Genomic DNA, 18,949 nt, shown 5'->3' with positions numbered 1-18,949 from the left:
TGTGTTTGGGGAAATTTTTCCCATCCACAAGAATCTTTCCTTTTTTTCCTGACCTTAAGAGGCTTTTATGTTATGCTTTTTAGCCAAAGCAAGCAGCCTTACTTTCATCTGTGACACATGCCACTGAGGATGCTAACTAAAGAGAAGATTCTGTAGAGGTATCCCCTAACATCCTGGCCCGTAACACTCTCCCTAAATATCAGTATAAAAATGGCATTCTTGTCTTTTTGCAAAACTTGTTCAATTCTACAAAGTTTTTCGATCAAGGTATATGGCCTTATTGTTTAAACTACCAAGGAGATAATGTGATTTTGATGAATCCAAACTTAAAGGTACTTCTTTAAAACAAATATTAATAATTAAGTAATCCATAATTAAAAGTAATTTAACTTAAAGCTTAACTAGGACATCGTTTAGCTGGACATATTTGTGAAGATAATACAAAAGGGTTGTCAAGGATCTCTTCCTGCACAAAAGCGGAACATACCTCCTCTAAAGCTCAGAACACTCCCAATATGTTAAAAGTTGGTGCCCAAAATAATATTCTCATGCAGGAGCACTGGTAAATGCAGTGATGCTGACCTTGTGGGCAGAATCGGGAAGTGGGAGGCCATTTCGATTCATACCTGTATAGGCTCCAGACTATGACAAGACAGTCTTTGGCTCCAGAGAGAAAATGGCTGCTGTCGTCCGTGAAGGCCAAGCAGCTTAAGTCCTGATAATGTCGATTCAGGATAGCAAGTAGATTCCCACTAGATACCTGTAGCCAAAAAAAAAAAAAAAAGAGCAGGAATAGAAATAAAGAGATGAAACAGAAGGTCTGGAACTTCTCCTTCAAGTGAACAGGTCTATATATCTCTAAAATTCTGATACCGTTAACATTTAACTGTGTGAAATTTTGCACCATAGGGCAAGAGTATTTCAGCCACGGTACCTCAAAAGGTACCTAACCTACAGAATGCATCCAAAAATCCAGGACCTGAGACTCAAGTGGAATTGAAATTTGGCAAATTTTATACAATATTTTATGACATAAAAATTATCACAAAACAATTTATGACGTATCACAAAATGTCTTATTAACATTCCCCGTGCTGATGTTTGAGTGTGCGTGTGTGCAAATAAATGATAGACAGATAGACAGAGTGAGTGAGTAACATAATTCAATATGGGCTATTTTCAAGGCAGAGACATCTCTGAATATATCCCAAAATTTTAAAGATTTTTTTCCAGTGAAGTCGGTATATTAGAAGCTCTGCCATTGCTGAAGGCTTTGAGGAATCTAGTAAGGAAACAAAATAATCAAAATGGGTTGTTTCCAAGGCAGAGACGCCTCTGAATATCCTCCAGAATTTATTTATTTAACACATTTATATAGCTGCTCATCTTTCAACTAACTTCGGGCGGCTCCAATCAAAAGTTAACATATAAAATCATATGAAAAGGGGGAAAGGGGGGGGGGGAAATGAAAAAAGTGTTATTATATAAATGTACATTAATGATGATATATGCATAACCAGTAAAATAGAAAAGAAATTGAAAGGAAAATGCATGTAAATAGAAAATCAGAGTTGTTTGAACACTATCTTGAAAATATATTGAATTGAAAAGAAAAACAACCGAGAGAGAATGGAGAGAGGAGTAGAGGGATAGAAAGGAAGAAGAGGAAAGAAGAGAGGAAAGGAGAGAGAGGGATAGAAGAAAGGGGAAAGGAGAGGAAGAAAGAGAGGGGAAACAAGAGTAGGAGAGAAGTTTAGAAAGGGAGGAAGAGGGGAGGAGTGGAGGAGGACAGAAGAAAGTGGAAAAGAATAGAAGAAGGGAGGGAAGGGGAAGAGGGGAGAAGGAGAGGAAGGGTTGTTGTGAAATACGGAAGATATGGAATGGAAGACAAGCAACCCCGAGTATACTTTAAAATTTTAGGAGGAAGACTGAACAAATATGAAAATCAAAAGATAATATCTATGATTAATAATGGCTAAGAGATTGTACATTTGTGTATGTTTATGAGAAATGAAAATAAAAAACTTTCAAAAAAAATCATATCAAAACTGTAAAATCAATGATTAATAAAACATTAACAGTAACTTTAGGAAGTTTTACTTCACAGAAAGAGTAGTGGAAGGTTGGTAACAAATCCCAGAGGAGGTAATGGGTCAATCATCAGTACCTGAGTTTAAACATGCTTCGGATAAACACAGGTCCATCATCCCACAAAAAATAAACAAACAACAATAATAAAATAAATAATACATCTGTAACACCATCAAAGAGGGATACGGTGGCTCAGTGGCTAAGACACTGAGCTTGTCAATCGAAAGTTCGGCAGTTCAGCAGTTCGAATCCCTAGTGCCGCGTAACGGGGTGAGCTCCCGTTACTTGTCCCAGCTTCTGCCAACCTAGCAGTTCGAAAGCACGTAAAAAATGCAAGTAGAAAAATAGGGACCACCTTTGGTGGGAAGGTAACAGTGTTCCGTGTGCCTTTGGCGTTTAGTCATGCCGGCCACATGACCACGGAGACGTATTCGGACAGCGCTGGCTCTTTGGCTTTGAAACGGAGATGAACACTGCCCCCTAGAGTCGGGAACGACTAGCACATATGTGCGAGGGGAACTTTTACCTTTACCTAACACCATCAAACATCCATATCTGCCTATCGCAGGTCTTTGGGAAGGACTTGAAAGGCAGACAAAAATGTCAAATCCAGCCTGAACATCTGGCTGACTGTGCAGTGGACCATAAAATTAATAATTAAAAATGAATTAGTTAATTAATTAAAAAGAAAACAAAAACAAAAACTCAAAGGGCAGACTAGATGGACCACTGGGTCTTTTCCTGACATCAGTTTTCTATGTTTCTATTAAAACAACAAAAACCTGGCACCAAATCAAAACTTCTAACATGCATTTTTCTAGCCTTATCCCAGGCCTTGGGGGGGAAAGCCAGATTTTTTTTAAAAAAAGAAAACTTTTCCAGGGAAGGCAATACATCTTTTATTCATGCGGATAAACAAAAACCAAACGTAATTAGTCTCAACAAACCTGGTTCTGGCCAAGGAATTCGAATTTGCTGTATATTAGGAAACAAACGGTTGTCTATGACAACCAGCCACTCCCAAACCCCTACTATTTACGGTATTTTTCGGAGTATAAGACTCACCTACCTTTTTTGGTGAGGAAAAGAAGAAAAAGAAATCTGAGCAATTTTGCCTCCTTGCAACAAACAGCGAACAGCCTGCTTTACTTTCATTTTCGTTTTCAGCATAGCTTGATTAGCACAAGGGGGGAAAAAATCTGCTCCAGCAATTTACTTCTTTGCAGCAAGCAGCAGAGCCCTGCGCAAAACAGCTGAAAGCAAATCAGCTGAGTGTTGGGAGGCCGATCCAATCAACTTGTGCTAATTAGGTTGTGCTGAAGCTGAAAGGAGCTGTTTTTTCTTGTTATTTGCTTGCAAGGAGGTAACTGCTGCGAGGCAGAGGCAAAAAGGGTAAGGGCCAGTGGGTGGGCAGGGCTACATTCGGTGTATAAGATGCACCTAAATTTTCACCCCCTTTTGGGGGGGGGAAGTGCGTCTTATACTCTGAAAAATATGGTATTTCCCAGCCAGGGAAGGCCTGGCTTGTGTCCATGTCTGCTTTTCCCTGAGAGCCGGCTTATTGTTTTCCTTTGCTCTCCTCTCCTTTCCTCTCTGCACATACGCGCATCTGGGATGGGTCCCATCTGTTCCTCCCTCTCACTTAGCACAGGCCCCGAAGACAGCTGCCTCTCCACCTGGGGGAGGACGGAAGGCCCCAGCTCTGCCTCTGCCTCTGATGCTGTTTCCTTATCAAAGCCTTCCAAAGGCTCCGAAGCTGGCCCAGGCTCACCCTCAACCTCCTCCTCTACCTCTGCTGGCAGCCTAAGGGCCACAACACAATGGCTCACACGGTTCTCTAGTACAGGGGTCAGCAACCTGCGGATCTGGAGCCGCATGTGGCTCTTTCACCCCTCTGCTGTGGCTCCCTGTCACTCAAAATATGCGTCACAACCGTCAATGTGTGACACCCACCGGCATGCAATTTATTGAGCTTTTCAACCCCCGGTAGGCCAACCATGGATAAATCCAAGAAAAGAAAAATTTCAGAAGAAAACGGAATGTTTAATTCAACTACATATGCTAGTTTTGTGGCCGCTCAGGAAATAGTCAGGCACAGGAAGGGTTTTGTGGCTCCCAGTGTTTTCTTTTCTGTGGGAAACGGGTCCAAATGGCTCTTTGAGTGTTTAAGGTTGCAGACCCCTGCTCTAGTATAAACAAGCATGCAGCTACAGAAAGCCACAAGATGCATCATAGCAATGTACCTAATAGAGTCGATTAAGAGGCCATAAAATGACCGTGTCAGATTTGGTAGTAGCTGTGGATGTCATCTCTCCGACCTACTTTGCAAGAGAGGATCCTTGCACGGCAAGAGGCAGTGACAGCAGCTTTGACAAATGGTCACTGGGGACAAACTTGTTGTCACCGAAACTCTTTCCTGTCCCATTTTACATGGAGCTCCTTCCTGGCAAGGAATCTCAGAAATTCAAACACTCATTTATTATTTTTGTGAAGTAACAAATTAAACACAAGGAAACTTGTTTTCAGGCCCATTTGGATAAGCATGCGAAAGAGTGGCAAGCTGTAGCTATCCAACATAATCATATTAATCTGCAATACAGCACTGTATAGTAATTGACTTTTCAGGAACTTTAGACACTGATTTACTTTTATTTAAAAGGGACGCAGTGACTCAGTGGCTAAGACGCTGAGCTTGTCGATCAAAAGGTCGGCAGTTCAGCGGTTCGAATCCCTAGCGCCATGTAACGGAGTGAGCTCCCGTTACTTGTCCCAGCTTCTGCCAACCTAGCAGTTCGAAAGCACGTAAAAAATGCAAGTAGAAAAATAGGGACCACCTCTGGTGGGAAGGTAACAGCGCTCTGTGCACCTTCGGAGTTTAGTCATGCCAGCCACATGACCACAGAGACGTCTTCGGACAGTGCTGGCTCTTCAGCTTTGAAATGGAGATGAGCACTGCCCCCTAGAGTCAGGAACGACTAGCACATATGTGCGAGGGGAACCTTTACCTTTACTTTACTTCAGTTTGGGGCCAGTATTATATATACTCTTTTCTCCAAATTTTATCCCTTCAAATAGCGAGATTGCTGTAATAGGAATGAAACTATTTGTGGACTGATTTATTTGCCTGAGGCCTTTTGTGACCTGCAAGGGATCACAAGATGACGGACAGCAAGCTCATCCTCATGGCTGAGTGTTTCATTTAAGAACCCCGGATAAATTCCTGAGGATCACTATACTTTGTGTTATGAGGGCTAACCAGCATCCTGATCCGACTGGAAAGGTTAAGTGATGCACAACAATATCCAGACAGAAAAAAAAGAAGCTTTTGAACTCTTTTCCATTCCAAAATCAGGCCACTCCAATGCTAATGAGGTTTAACTCTGGTTCTGTATAACTGCAGACAAATCCTTTTTTGACTGACAGGCTACTGTGAACCAGGAATCGTAACATTCTGATTGCAAACCGTTATCCTTTGCAAACCACGGTTTGTGCTAACAGTTAATTCATGGAATCACAGCCATAGAGACAATGTGGCAATAGAGAAATTAATGAAGTGGTCTTGCCAACTGCTACTTTTTATCGGAGCAGCTTTCTTCCAGATAGATAGGAATCACTTCAAGTGGCTCAGCTTAAAACAATGGCTAACGATTCAGCAGACACAATACAAATGAAGAAAAGAGACAAGAGAAAGAGAAAAATCATCTAATGTCTCTGGCTAAAGCAGGAAGCTGTTAAGAGACGTTCTGGAGACACTGCCTTCTATGAACCTTCGGAAGATTAAGTGGTAGAGCTATAGCCTTGAACCATCCAACCAAATGGTTTCCAGGTTTCCACCTACCCCAAAATATAATGATCGCAATGGAAACTGCTTCCAGCTAAAGAATGAGGAGTGGCAGACGCCTCCTGATGCAGCCATCTGGAAAGGTGCTTTTGGAAGCAAGTAAAGAAAGCAGGGGGTTGGACTAGAAGACCTCCGAGAGCCCTTCCAACCTTATGATTCTATGAGGGGTCCTTGGTGCCCTCTGAGCTTGCTTGTTTTCTCGCAGATGTTTCATTACCCAAACTAGGTAACATCATCAGTGCTAGTAAGGAACTTATGCCAGTAGTAAGGATAAGAGCCGAGGTGGCGCAGTGGTTGGAGTGCAGTTTTGCAGGCTGCTTCTGCTGACTGCGAGCTGCAGTTCGGCAGTTCAAATCTCACCGGCTCAAGGTTGACTCAGCTTTCCGTCCTTCCGAGGTGGGTAAAATGAGGACCCAGATTGTTGGGGACAATAGGCTGACTCTGTAAACCGTTTAAAGAGGGCTGTAAAAGCACTGGGAAGCGGTATAATAAGTCTAAGTGCTATTCTATTGCTATAAGCTTTTTACTACCACTGATGATGCTACTTAGTTTGGTTAATGAAACGTCTGCCAGAAAACAAGCAGAGAGCACCAAGGACCCCTCATGTCAACCCTGAGCTATAAATATTCTCCTTTATTGGTACTATGATTCTATGTTCTAAAGCAGGGGGGTGTTGCATCTGGCCCCTTGAGTTTGACAGCCCTGTTCTAAAGGAAAAACCTGACAGCCTGAGTTTGCCAAGGGAACGTGGGAAATTCTTGTTATCAGATGCAAAAAAGTGGGAAGGCTGATGGAGTAGAACCATCTCCCCCCCTCCCCCGACGCATCTGGGCAGGATGGATGGGATTCTTCTGAAGATGACAAAAGAGCTACCTTGTCAGAAAGGGAGCTTGTTGTGGCCCGCCAGCAGCCAGCGGATCTGGCAGCAGATTCGGACAGTGAAGAGGAACATGGGTTAGTCCTGGAGTCTGGGGAAGGCTCTGACAAGTGCTCTGCGTCAGAGGCAGAGAGGGGGCCAGGGCCGGATGCCAGTTATTAGCTGCCTTTGGAGTCAGACATCAGTGAGGCAGATGATCAGCTGGAGCCTGTTCCCACTGTGCGCATGCGCAGAGTTGCCAGACGAAGGGAACAGCTAAAGAACAAGGGTCAACTTGGGAGTAAGGCTACAGGTGGACGATGAATGGCCCCTCCCAGAGGGAATAAAAGAGGAACGAAAGGGGAGTGGAGTTTGCAGGAGACAATTGGTTCATTACTGCATTCTTGCCAAGTATTGCGACATCTGAATGATATCCCCTGAGTCCCTTCAGGGAGAAGGGCGGTATATAAATTCAATAAATAATAATAATAATAATAATAATAATAATAATAATAATAATAATAATAATAATAATATTGCCCTGGCCACTCTCCAAGCCTGATAAAGGTCGGTAATTGTGAACTATCTTGAAAGACTGTGGGAGAGGAAAGACTTTGCTGGAGAGGAATTCACTGTAAATTAAATAAAAGGGTTTTATCGGGACGAGGACTCGGCTTTGTGCTGCTGGGGAAGCCTAGGTCAGAAAAGAGCTGTCAAAAAATGGTAGTGGTATATATGGCATTATTCTGTGCCCTTTGCAGGCTTCCTCAAAACATGAACCTGGTTGTTGTATGGAAACAAGAATTATGGGACAGTTAATCTTTGCACAGGAACACCTCCATATAAGCTGACAAAGTCAGAAGTCAGGAAAAAACCCAACCTGTTTTAATTTCATCTCCCTTCTTAAAGAGTCCACAGAACACAAAAATGCTTCGTAGACAAACAAAAGAAAAAGCCAACAATCCTAAGTAGTGTCAATCTTGCATAAGATGCTCCGAGAGCCATTGCGGACAGAGTGCAGAATAAAAAAAAAATGCTTTAAATAAATAAATGCTTTGTTCTTGTTCTGGATTTGGAATCGCAATCCTTGCGCAGGATAGTAAGTTATGATTGAGTCAATAAACTGGTTGCTGGTTTGTTTCCAGGTCCAAGTTTAAGGTGTTGGTTTTCACCCTTATGGCATCTCGCCCCAATCTCGCCCCAATGGGATTGGTCTGCCCCACCCACTCTGGCAGAAGAGGTATATTTTGGACCCAATCAGCCAAAAAAAAAAAAAAAATGGTTGACAGAGTCCAGAAGAGCCTTTTCTGCCATGTCTATGGAGATTCTCAGTCATCCAGGTTATGGTTTGTCAGAATATTCATGAACTGGCAGAGACATGGTAACAAAGTCAGCCAATGAATACGCATCGCAACTGGATCAGCCAATGAGGACTGTTTGGAAACAGAAACTTAAGCAAGACGTCTGGGCGTGGCTTAGCTCTGTGCTGAACTCTAAAATGAAACTAGTCTGTCTGCAACTCAGAACTGAAAACTGTTCTCTACTCTGGTGTTGGTATTGTATATTTATTTCATGTGTTATAATACATATAAAGAGAAGTTCATGAATCCTGCTGAATCAGTTACCTGCGTGTGCTTTCTGGATTTGATTTTTGCAACAAACTATGACATGGTTGTCCCAAGGGTGCTTTTTCAAGAGGCAACTGGACTTTACAGGTTTTTCTTTTGAAGACGTTTTGCTTATCATCCAAGAAGCTTCTTCAGCTCTGACTGGATAGTGGGGAATGGAAGGATTTATACTCCTTGCAGACAGCTGGTTATTTGCATTCTTTTTAGAGAGTCCTTGAGGCCACTTGGAGGTTCATCTGTGTCCTCAGAATCACCTGAGTGGTGCAAATAGGTGTGGAGCCCTCTTGGAACTGCTGAAAGGACTGTGTTGTAGCTTCCCCCTCTGTTGAAAGAGGGCTGTTCAATTTTGACATAGATGGCCTCTGACCCCTCTTTCAAACCAGGGGTCCTCTCTGTCCAAAATAGCAATACCACTTAGGACTTATATACTGCTTCACAGTGCAGCACTCTCTAAGTGGTTTATAGAGTCAACATATTGCCCTCAGCAACCTGGGTTCTCATTTTATCGACCTCGGAAGGATGGAAGGTCGAGTCAAACTTTGCTGTCTTCAAAAGAGTGGCCTCTGTCTTTTCTGCCATGGCTCCATGGAACCAAGAGCCTTGGTAGTACAGTGGTCTAAAGCACCTTGTTCTTAAGACCAGCTGCCTGCAATTACTGCAGGTTCGAATCTCGCCAAGGCTCAAGGTTGACTCAGCCTTCCATCCTTTCTAAGGTAGGTAAATTGAGGACCCAGTTGTGGGGGCAATAAGCTGACTTTGTATAAATATACAAAAGGATGAAGGCTATTGCTGAGCACATTGTAAGCCGCCCTGAGTCTCCGGAGAAGGGCGGCATATAAGTCAAATTAAAAATAAAATAAATAAATAAATAAAAAACTTTGTGCCCCTCAAGGTGAGATATGCCCCCACCTGCTTGGCCTTCCGAAAGGGCCCCAAAACCTGGCCTAATGGAAGCATCCTCCTTTGGAGGATGGTTAATAGATTACAAGATTCCAATTCCATTCTGTTCTTGTATTGGTCTCTTTTATCTAGACTTAGTTCATTTTAAATGTTTTAATTCTTAATGCTGAAGGCTTTTCATGTTCTTATTGTTTCTATATTGTATTTTTATATTGTTGTCAGCCGCCCAGAGTTTGCTTGACAGTGAGATGAGTGGCATATAAACTTAATAAAATATAGCTGGTAGTTTGAAGTGGACATTACAGGGATGTTCACCACAAGTCTTATAGTCCTCGACTTACAACCATTCATTTAGTGACCAATGGCACTGAAAAAAGTGTCTGATGACTGTTTTTCACACTGATGACAGTTGCAGCATTCCCATGGGTTACCAGATCAAAATTTGGACGTTTGGCAACTGACATGTGTTTGTGGCCGTTGCAGTGTCCCAGAGTCATGTGATCAAAATCAATGCGTGAACAGTGTGGCACCTGGGCACCATACATTCCAATACAAATGAAATTGATCAGATTAAACATAATTATTACATTCAATCAACTTATGTATCTCTAGTAACAATACACATCTATGTTAGGTTGCAGTCTATCATTATTCAATTATTCCACATTTTCTCATTATTACTTTCATTTTATAAAATAAAAATGTATACATTAATATTCCCCTTATTTCTATCACTTATTCTAGCTTTTAATCATGTCACCCTTTATTAAGAAACTTTTTCTTTCTTTCCTGCCTAACTTCTAATCATGTCACCTGCCTAAAGAAAAAAAGAAAAAAAAAAAGAATAGAGAGGAGTAGAAGCAATTCAGAACAACAACAAAAAAAAAAGGATCATCCATCCATCATCTCTTGCCCGCTTCATACTTTAATTGCTCTGCTTTAAAAGAAAGAGGAAAAATGAAAAATGAATCAGAACAACAATAAACAAGAAAATCATCGTCTATCCATCGTCTCTTGCCTGCTTCAATACTTTAATTGCTATGCTTTTTTTTTTTACTAACTTAACACCTGCAATGATTTGCTTAATAATTGTGGTAAAAAGAAAAAGTTGTGAAATGGGGTAAAATTCCACTTAACAACTGTCTTACTTTAGCCTTAACAACTTTGTGCTTGACCCCAGAAACTTTGGGCTCAATTGCAGTTGTAAGTCGAGGACTAGCTATAATTGTGATAACAAATCAAGGGATATGGAGTCATAATTCTAAAAGTTTGAGGTGTGACAGGAGGAAGAACAAGTGCAGAGACCCTCAGAGGATGGCCACTCCCCCCTTTCTTCTCCAATTAGAGCACACTTGAAATATTTAATCACAACACACTCAAAGAGGCTGAAAGGAAGCATGACAACGTTTTCATTACCTATTGTTCACCCAAGACGGATCTGAATTTGAAAGCACACTAAATATTGCTGTTATAAAAATAACATTTGCACTCTTTTCACAGTGGATGGAAGCCTGCGGTATTCTCATTAACCCTGGGTGAGAGCATTATCTGGTACAGACAAAAAAAAATGAAGGAAAAAAAAAAGAAAGAAAGAAAAAAAGACATCTGCAATCCTGGGAAGACTTTGCATTTAAATTATTCATCTTCTCTTGCCCACCCAGTATCCAGATAGAAAAAAAGAGAGAAAAGAATAGAAAAATATTCAAAAACAGTCCGTGAAGCAAAGAAGGAATATGTAGCCAAGTGGAACAGATTCTTGAATGGGGTAATAAAATGTGGCATTAAATTTATGGGATAGAAAAATATGAGGATAATATAAGGATCTGTCGCGTGCCAAGAATTATCTACTGATCTGATAGCAACTCTCCAGCATGAAGAGAGAGAGAAAAAAACCCACATCATTTATTATTGTGTCTTCTCTACTTAAAAGAGAAGTGGGGCCTTTCAAAGGCCCTTTGCAGCTGTCACACCATCACTTTCTCTACAATTTTTCCTAAAAACAGGCGAAGCTGAAGAGAAGTTGTCTCATCCTGAAATCTCTAGGGCAGGCCTTTTGAGGAGTGGATCAACCAGCAATCTTTTCAAAACCACCCACTCCCAAAACTTCACGAATAGCATCAAAGTGGTATTGTCTCTCACCTCAACTTGTCCACCAAATGTGGAGCAAATAAGTGCAATTTTTGTAGAGAGACCAGCACATTTTGTATTCACAGAATCTTTCTGATACTGTCAGGGGAAAACTTCTTGATGGCACATTCTTCACAACAGTGGAAATCCTCTTACAAAGGCTGTAGATTCTCTGTTCCTGGAAGTGTTAAAAGGCTGGACTTCTTGACAATTTTGAAATCTATCTTCTCTTCTCTTCTCTTCTCTTCTCTTCTCTTCTCTTCTCTTCTCTTCTCTTCTCTTCTCTTCTCTTCTAGAAAACCATTTGTCTGAAATGGTGTAGGGTTTCCTGCCTGAGCAGGGGGTTGGACTAGAAGACCTCCAAGGTCCCTTCCAACTCTGTTATTCTGTTCTGTTCAATATAATCTTATTTATTAGAGTCATGATTGATCTGTAAATGACACGTCCTTCCTATAGATAAAAGGAACTATGCAGTTCCTACCTCCTACCTAAATAAATTAGAAGAACATTTTTGTTAGTTATATAGTTCTCCCTCATTTTATTCTGGGAATGTGCCAATTCGATCATTCCAGGGATAAGTCCATCATTTTCTGGAAGTGACTCTTCCAAAACAGAAAGTCCTGGATAGTGTTCTAGAACATCCTGGATCACCTTGGAAAGTTCCAGGAATACAACATGGAATTCCACATACAATTCTTTTGAATGGATTTTGATTTTCTAACAACAGAGTAGATTGCTTCCAGAGGTGATGATCTCTTTTTGACTTAACTACTCTCTTTTTGGGACCCACTATACTTGCAGCTGTTGCACTGAATTAGGAATTAGGGAGTTGATTAGATGGATTTTAATGTACTTTCCAATCCATGGATCTTAAAAAAAAAAAAAAACCCACATTCCACACAAATTTTCAATTCCTCTGACTCAAATAAAACCTGATTTTATATTTCTCCAGGATGTTAAGGAGTACAGAGCCAAAAAGCACAGCAACTTAATGTTTGCAGAGAGCAAATCCAGAGAGAAGAGAGACTGGGGGAAGAGCAGTGAACCTTGCTGAGATGTATTAAGTAAAATAAAATTGTTATAGAACGTGGGGTGGGGGGAAGGAAGGGAGAAATGGCATTTTTAGCTCTATTTAAAGTGGTGGTGGTGGGGGGGGGAAGATTACTGAGCAACAAATCATGGTGTCCTTCCAGACCAGTTCAGAAGACTGTGCTTGGTTACCAATGCCCATTACACCATTTGGTATTGGTGTAATGTGTTTAGGCTTCAATATTGGCAGAAAGACTCAAAAGATACTTAAATAATTTCATACGCTCTGATCAAAATGGGTTTCTGCCAAAAAGACAGATTAAAGACAACATGAGGATAATTTTGGAACACTTTGGAATATTATGAGGCACATCCTGAAAAACAAATGGCTTCGATATTTTTAGATGCAAAGAAAGCCTACAGAGTCAGCATATTGTTCCCAACAATCTGGGTCCTCATTTTACTGATCTTGGAAGGATGGAAGGCTGAGTCAATCTTGAGCCCATGAAAAACAAACTCCTGGCAGTTTGCAATACAGGTAGTCCTCGACTTTACAACAGTTCATTTATTGACTGGTTCAAAGTTACAACGGCACTGAAAAAAGTGACTTACAACCATTTTTCACACTTACACTCGTTGTAGCATCCCCATGGTTATGTGATTTACATTCGGATGCTTGACAACTGATTCACATTTATGACGGTTGCAGCGTCCCGGAGTTGATCCCCTTTTGTGACCTTCTGACAAGCAAAGTCAACAGGGAAAACCAGATTCACTTAACAACCATGTTACTAATTTAAGAACTGCAGTGATCCAGTTAACAAATGTGGCAAGAAAGGAAGGAAAATGGAGCAAACTCACTTAACAAATTTCTCACTTAATAACATAAATTTTGAGCTCAATTGTGGTCGTAAATTGAGGACTAATTGTACTGCATTCTAACCACTGCGCCACTATGGCTCATATTGACGATACGGTTATATTCCTTTGCCTAAACTGAACTAATGATGCTGTCTTGCTTTTCTCCTAGTGCCTGGAAGCTACTGGGGGTGTCCAGATGAGGAAAAACAAGCTCAACTATATTAGGTGGAAACCATTCAAGGAGAGAAGCAACCTAGAACTAAGGAGAAATTTCCTGACAGTTCGAACAATTAACCAGTGTTAAGTTGCCTCCAGAAGTTGTGAATGTTGCAATTTTTAAGAAGAGATTGGACAACCATTTGTCTGAAATGATATAGGGTTTCCTGCCTAAGCAGGGGGTTGGATTAGAAGACCTCCAAGGTCTCTCCAAACTCTATTATTCCATTCCATTTTTATTTCTATTCACAAGACTGAAAGATTGTGTGGTGGGTCTTTCAGGAACTGGTTTTGGGAATTTTCCACGCTGGCTCTGAGAAGAATTGTGGTTCCACCCCGATATGCAATTTGGGGCTCCTCATGGACTTCCTTCTTCTATGAATCCATTGTGATTCTAGGGAGTCTGAGGACCAGCTGGCCTCTGTGGTCAAGAGAGCTTTTATGCAACTTTTGTCTTATTTCTGCAGTGCACTCTATTTGGGGGCTGCCCTTGGAAACCACTTGGAAGCTGCCGGTCGTTCAGAATGCAACAAGATGGGCAGCAATGAACATCCCTCAGTGTGGCCCTTAAAATACCACTACTGTGTGAACTGCACTGGCTGCCAATAGACTTCCAGGTGTAAGATCCTGGTGGTGATTATTTATTTATTTATTCATTCATTCATTCATTCATTCATTCATTCATTCATTTATTTATAGCTAGCAACATTCATCTAACCCAGGTCCTTGGAAAGGACCCAATAGGTGGACAAAAAGGCCATATCTGTGTGCGATCAACCAATAATAATTTATGAATTGTACAGTATATGCCACATGACTCCCATCAAGTTATCACCTATGAAGCTAAGGTGGCTTAAGACATGTTTTTTCTGTTGTCAAGTCTGCCCTTTGAAATGGTCGTTGCTTACCTGAACGACCCTTTTGTACTCGACGTTCAGACACTCCTCATTCTGGGTTACGATCACTCCTATTTGCACAGCTGAGTGTCAATCAAATCCCTCTGGAGCTGCATCCTCCTCACTTCCTGCTTCCTCCTCAGACTTTTCACGAAGACAACTTGGCTCAATAGCAGCAGGATCGACCATTAGAAACTCCATCAGGTAGACACACAGGAAGCAGACAGCTACAGAGGGAGAAAAAGCAGACCTCCACCAAAGCCAGGCACGGCCAAGAAAGGGAGGGACGGAGTGTCTGAACGTCGAGTACAAAAGGGTCGTTCAGGTAAGCAACGACCATTTTCCTACTCGCCGTTCAGACACTCCTCATTCTGGGATATACCCAAGTTAGAAAGGAAGGGAGGGAATTAAGCCGTAGACTGGCCTTGTGGAGAGATTACAGCCTGTAATACCCTTCTGCCAAAGGCAGCATCTGCAGAAGCAAACTTATCCAGCCTATAGTGACTTACAAAGGATGAAAGGGAAGACCATGTGGCCGCCCGGCAAATATCATCTACCGAAGCCTGGGTAGCCCAAGCCGCAGAGGTTGCGGCGCTACGGGTAGAATGGGGCAATATACCACCCGGGACAGGGGCCTCCCTTAAGTCATATGCCTTAGAAATACAGGCTTTGAGCCACCTTCCTACTGTGGTTGAAGAGACCTTCTGACCCAGGGAAGAGGGAAGGAAGGACACCAACAGAGCCTCAGTCTTTCGAAAAGGGGCAGTCCTTTTAAGATATCTCCTCAATGCCCGTCTCACATCTAGAGTATGCCACCGCTTCTCAGCAGGATGACGCGGGTTCGGGCAAAAGTTAGGCAAAACGAGTTCTTGGGCTCGATGAAAACGAGTATTCACTTTAGGAACAAAAGCCGGGTCGAGGCGTAGAACAACCCGGTCAGGATAGAAGATGCAGAGATCACTTCTCATGGACAAGGCAGCAATTTCGGATACTCTGCGCGCCGAAGTTATTGCTAACAAAAAGGCCATCTTCAAAGACAAGTGGCGTAGACTGGACGAAGCGATGGGTTCGAACGGTGGACCCGTCAAGGCCTGCAACACCAAGGTAAGGTCCCAAGTGGGGTAGCGATGAATTGGCGGAGGCCGCAAATTTGAGACCCCTTGGAGGAAGGAACGGATCCTGGGGTCCTGAGACAAAGGAACACGAGATTCTCCTGACAGGACAGTGGCAAGAGCCGCCACCTGTCGGCGTAGAGTCGCGGGGGCCAAGCCCTTGGAGAAACCCGCATGCAGAAAACACAGAATGTCCGGAACAGAAGCAGTTGTGGGGTCTACGTGATGATCTCCGCACCATCTCGTGAAGGCAGTCCATGAGGCATTATAAATACGAATTGTTGATGGCCTTCGAGCTGCCTGAATAATGGAGATAACATCGGCAGACAAATTGTCCTTAATGAGCTTTATGCGCTCAAATGCCACACGGCTAATCGAAGCCATTCTGGTTCCGGATGACGGATGGCTCCTTGAGTTAGTACTATCTTGTCGGGTGGAATCCTCCACGGTGGTTCGACTGATAAGTTCTTGAGATCGGCGAACCACTCTCGACGGGGCCAATACGGTGCAACTAGTAGAAGGTTCGCCCGTTCGTGAATGACCTTCCGCACAACCTTTGGGATGACAGGAAGGGGAGGGAAGGCATAAAGAAGGCCCCTGGGCCACTGACTCCGAAGAGCATCCAGCCCCTCCGCAGCTGGACATGGATAGCGGGAAAAGAATCTCGGCAATTGGGTATTCTTTGCCGTCGCAAACAGGTCCACTAGGGGAAGGCCGAACCTCCTGGACAGGTCCTGGAACAAGCTGGGGTCCAACCTCCACTCGGCATGATCTATTTGGTCTCTGCTGAGCCAATCTGCTTCTCGATTGAGAGTCCCCGAGATGTGTTCGGCTTTTATCGACGAGAGGTGGAGCTCTGCCCATGACAGAAGACGCTCCGTCTCCTGCATCAGAACCCAGGAGCGGGTCCCCCCTTGTTTGTTGATATGGGCCTTGGTGGCCACATTGTCTGTTAGAATCAGAAGGTCCTGGTGATATACAAGGCGTTTGAAGTGTATCACGGCGAGACGGACCGCTCTGAGCTCTAGCCAATTTATATTGTGCAGTTTTTCCGCCGATGACCAGGCACCTTGGGCTAGCTGACGGTCGAGGTGAGCCCCCCAGCCTCGCAGACTTGCGTCCGTGGTCAACACCATCCGAGCTGGTTCGAGAAAGGGAGAACCCTTGTTGAGGGCTGGAGATAGCCACCACCTCAGGGAAAGGCGAACTGGAGCTGGAACCTTTACCTTGAGAAGAGACTCCGCTCGACCTTGTCTCTGGTAAGGGAGTAGGAACCATTGGAGGCGACGAAGATGGAAACGCGCCCACGGAACAATGTCTAAGCAAGATATCAACTTCCCCAGAAGCTGGGAGAGAGACAGCAAGGTCACAGTCCGGTGTAGTAAGACTTGAGATGTCAGTTCCCGAATGCTGGCTTGTCTGTCGGGAGATAGGGAGACCACACACAGTGTTGAATCTATTGTTGCTCCGAGATGTAGGATACTCGATGTGGGAACAAGATGGCTTTTGGCAAGGTTCAAAGTGAACCCGTGGTTTTGAAGGGACTGAAGTACTAGCTCCCGGTCCTGGGTCGCCTGTTCGGGAGAAGACGACAGGATCAAAATGTCGTCGAGGTAGCACGCCAGACGAACAGGAATCTTTCTGAGCGACGCCGCTACTGCCGCTAGCAACTTTGTAAACGTCCTCGGAGCGGACGAAAGGCCAAAAGGCATCGCCCGATATTGAAAATGGTGGTCTCCAAACGCAAACCGGAGGAACTTCCTGTGCGACTGATGAATAGGGACGTGCAGGTACGCTTCCTTTAGATCTACAGATTGCATCAGATCTCCCGGACGAATGCAACCCAGCAGAGACTTGAGGGAATGCATCTTGAACCGACGGTACAAGATGTGTTGATTGAGACGTCGAAGGTTCAAAATGCCTCTCCAATCGCCCGAGGATTTCGGTACCAGGAATAGTGTTGAATAAAAGCCGGTTTTGAGTTGATGCAATGGAACCTGTTCTATGGCCTGGATTTGCAACAAATGGTGAATTTCGAGCAACAGAAGAGACCGCTTCTCCGGCTGAAGTGGCCAAGGGCATTGAAGGTAAAAGTCCTGTGGCATGGTGGTGAATTCCAAACGTAACCCTTCGGTGACAGTTTGGACAATCCAGGCATCCGAGGTGGTAGATGGCCACAGGTGAGAGAATGCCTGGAGCCTGCCCCCGATTGGGACCAGAGGCGGTGAGTCACTTACCGCGCCTGGAAAAACGGCCCGCTGACTGTCTGAAAGGTCGCCTGAAGTTGGATTGTCGGCGACCGCGGTCACGAAAGGGCGCCCTGTCCGAAGTTGGTTGGTACTGAGACTGCGAAGATCTGTAGTAAGAGGCGCCTCCGGCGCCCTGCTCCTGTCGAAAGGGCTGTCGATTATAAGGTACATAGCGCCTGTCCTGACGTCGGAAGGACGTGGGTAACACCTTCTTCTTATCCCTATTCTCGACCAGCACAGAGTCCAGGGATGAGCCAAATAAGGCAGGGCCTTTGTACGGGGCAGCAGTCAAGCGCCACTTGGACTTGGCGTCAGCTCTCCAGTTACGGAGCCACAAGAGACGTCTTGAAGATACAGTCGAAGCTAAGGCCCTGGAAGCAAACTTAGCTGCGTCTAAGGACGCGTCAGCCGAATATTCAGCAGCTGCGACCAGTTTGGCCAGGTCCTGCTGTAATCGTGCGTCCTCAGGGGGAAGCCTGTCCTTCAATTGACGCAACCACACCAGCGATGCCCGATTAAAGAATGATGAGGAGGTTGCAGCACGAATGGCCCAAGCCGCCGCTTGGTGTGTTTTGCGAAACCCCATTTCGGCTCGTTTGTCCTCAAACTTGAGACCATCCCCAGCCTCACCTACCAGGATGGAAGACGATGTAAGACTCGCCACCGGATCATCAATCGAAGGTAACTGCAGGAGGGCATCCAGCGCAGGGGCCGAGGCATAGAGCTTTCGATCAAATGAATTCGGACCCGACAACGAGGCGGGGCGGTCCCAAGGCTTTTGAACAACCTGGCAGAAAAGATCCGGACAGGGAACAAAGTCCTCATCAGGTTGAGGTAGATTGAACAGGTTACTGTTGGGACCAGATGGATTAGAAGAAGAGGAGCCCTGAAGAGGTGTGGAATCCATATTAGTGGCAGCTTTCGCCTTGCGTAGGAGAGAGCGAAACAATGAAGGCTTAAATAGACCCGGAAATGCCGGCTTGTCCTGAATCTCTTCTTCATCCTCCGACATCTCAAAATCTTCCAGGAAATCGTCCTCCCGGGCTGATTCAGGCACAAGGCTACAGTCAACAGATCTCTGCTGATGTTGTGCACCAGGGGGATGCATGGAAAAGGCCGAAGTGGTAGGGCACGTAGGAGCAG

The 18,949-nt window shown here is 44.0% G+C and overlaps 1 protein-coding gene across 2 annotated transcripts in view; it reads right to left on the bottom strand.

The window, feature by feature from the left end:
* The window catches only part of WDR18 (WD repeat domain 18), a 76,393-nt gene that overhangs the window by 40,875 nt on the left and 16,569 nt on the right, over nt 1–18,949 (bottom strand). The window contains exons 1-2 of one of the 2 annotated variants that reach the window (XR_011600409.1): nt 14,458–17,715; nt 693–760 (exon numbers count right to left, since the gene is read on the bottom strand). Coding sequence is in view for 1 of the 2 variants with exons in the window: in XM_070944019.1 (XP_070800120.1) it covers nt 627–760 (134 nt within the window). In the remaining variant the exon portion in view is untranslated. Of the gene's footprint in view, nt 1–626; nt 761–14,457; nt 17,716–18,949 lie in introns of those variants that run through there. The other variant, XM_070944019.1, reaches the window with a different exon arrangement.

This window comes from Pituophis catenifer, unplaced genomic scaffold, assembly GCF_029215685.1.
Source record: "Pituophis catenifer annectens isolate HBS135680 unplaced genomic scaffold, rPitCat1.0.hap2 SCAF_1, whole genome shotgun sequence".
In the NCBI taxonomy this organism is placed as follows: Eukaryota; Metazoa; Chordata; class Lepidosauria; order Squamata; family Colubridae; genus Pituophis; species Pituophis catenifer.
The sequence above is the reverse complement of the archived record's forward strand: the minus strand, read 5'-3'. Positions and strand labels throughout refer to the sequence as shown.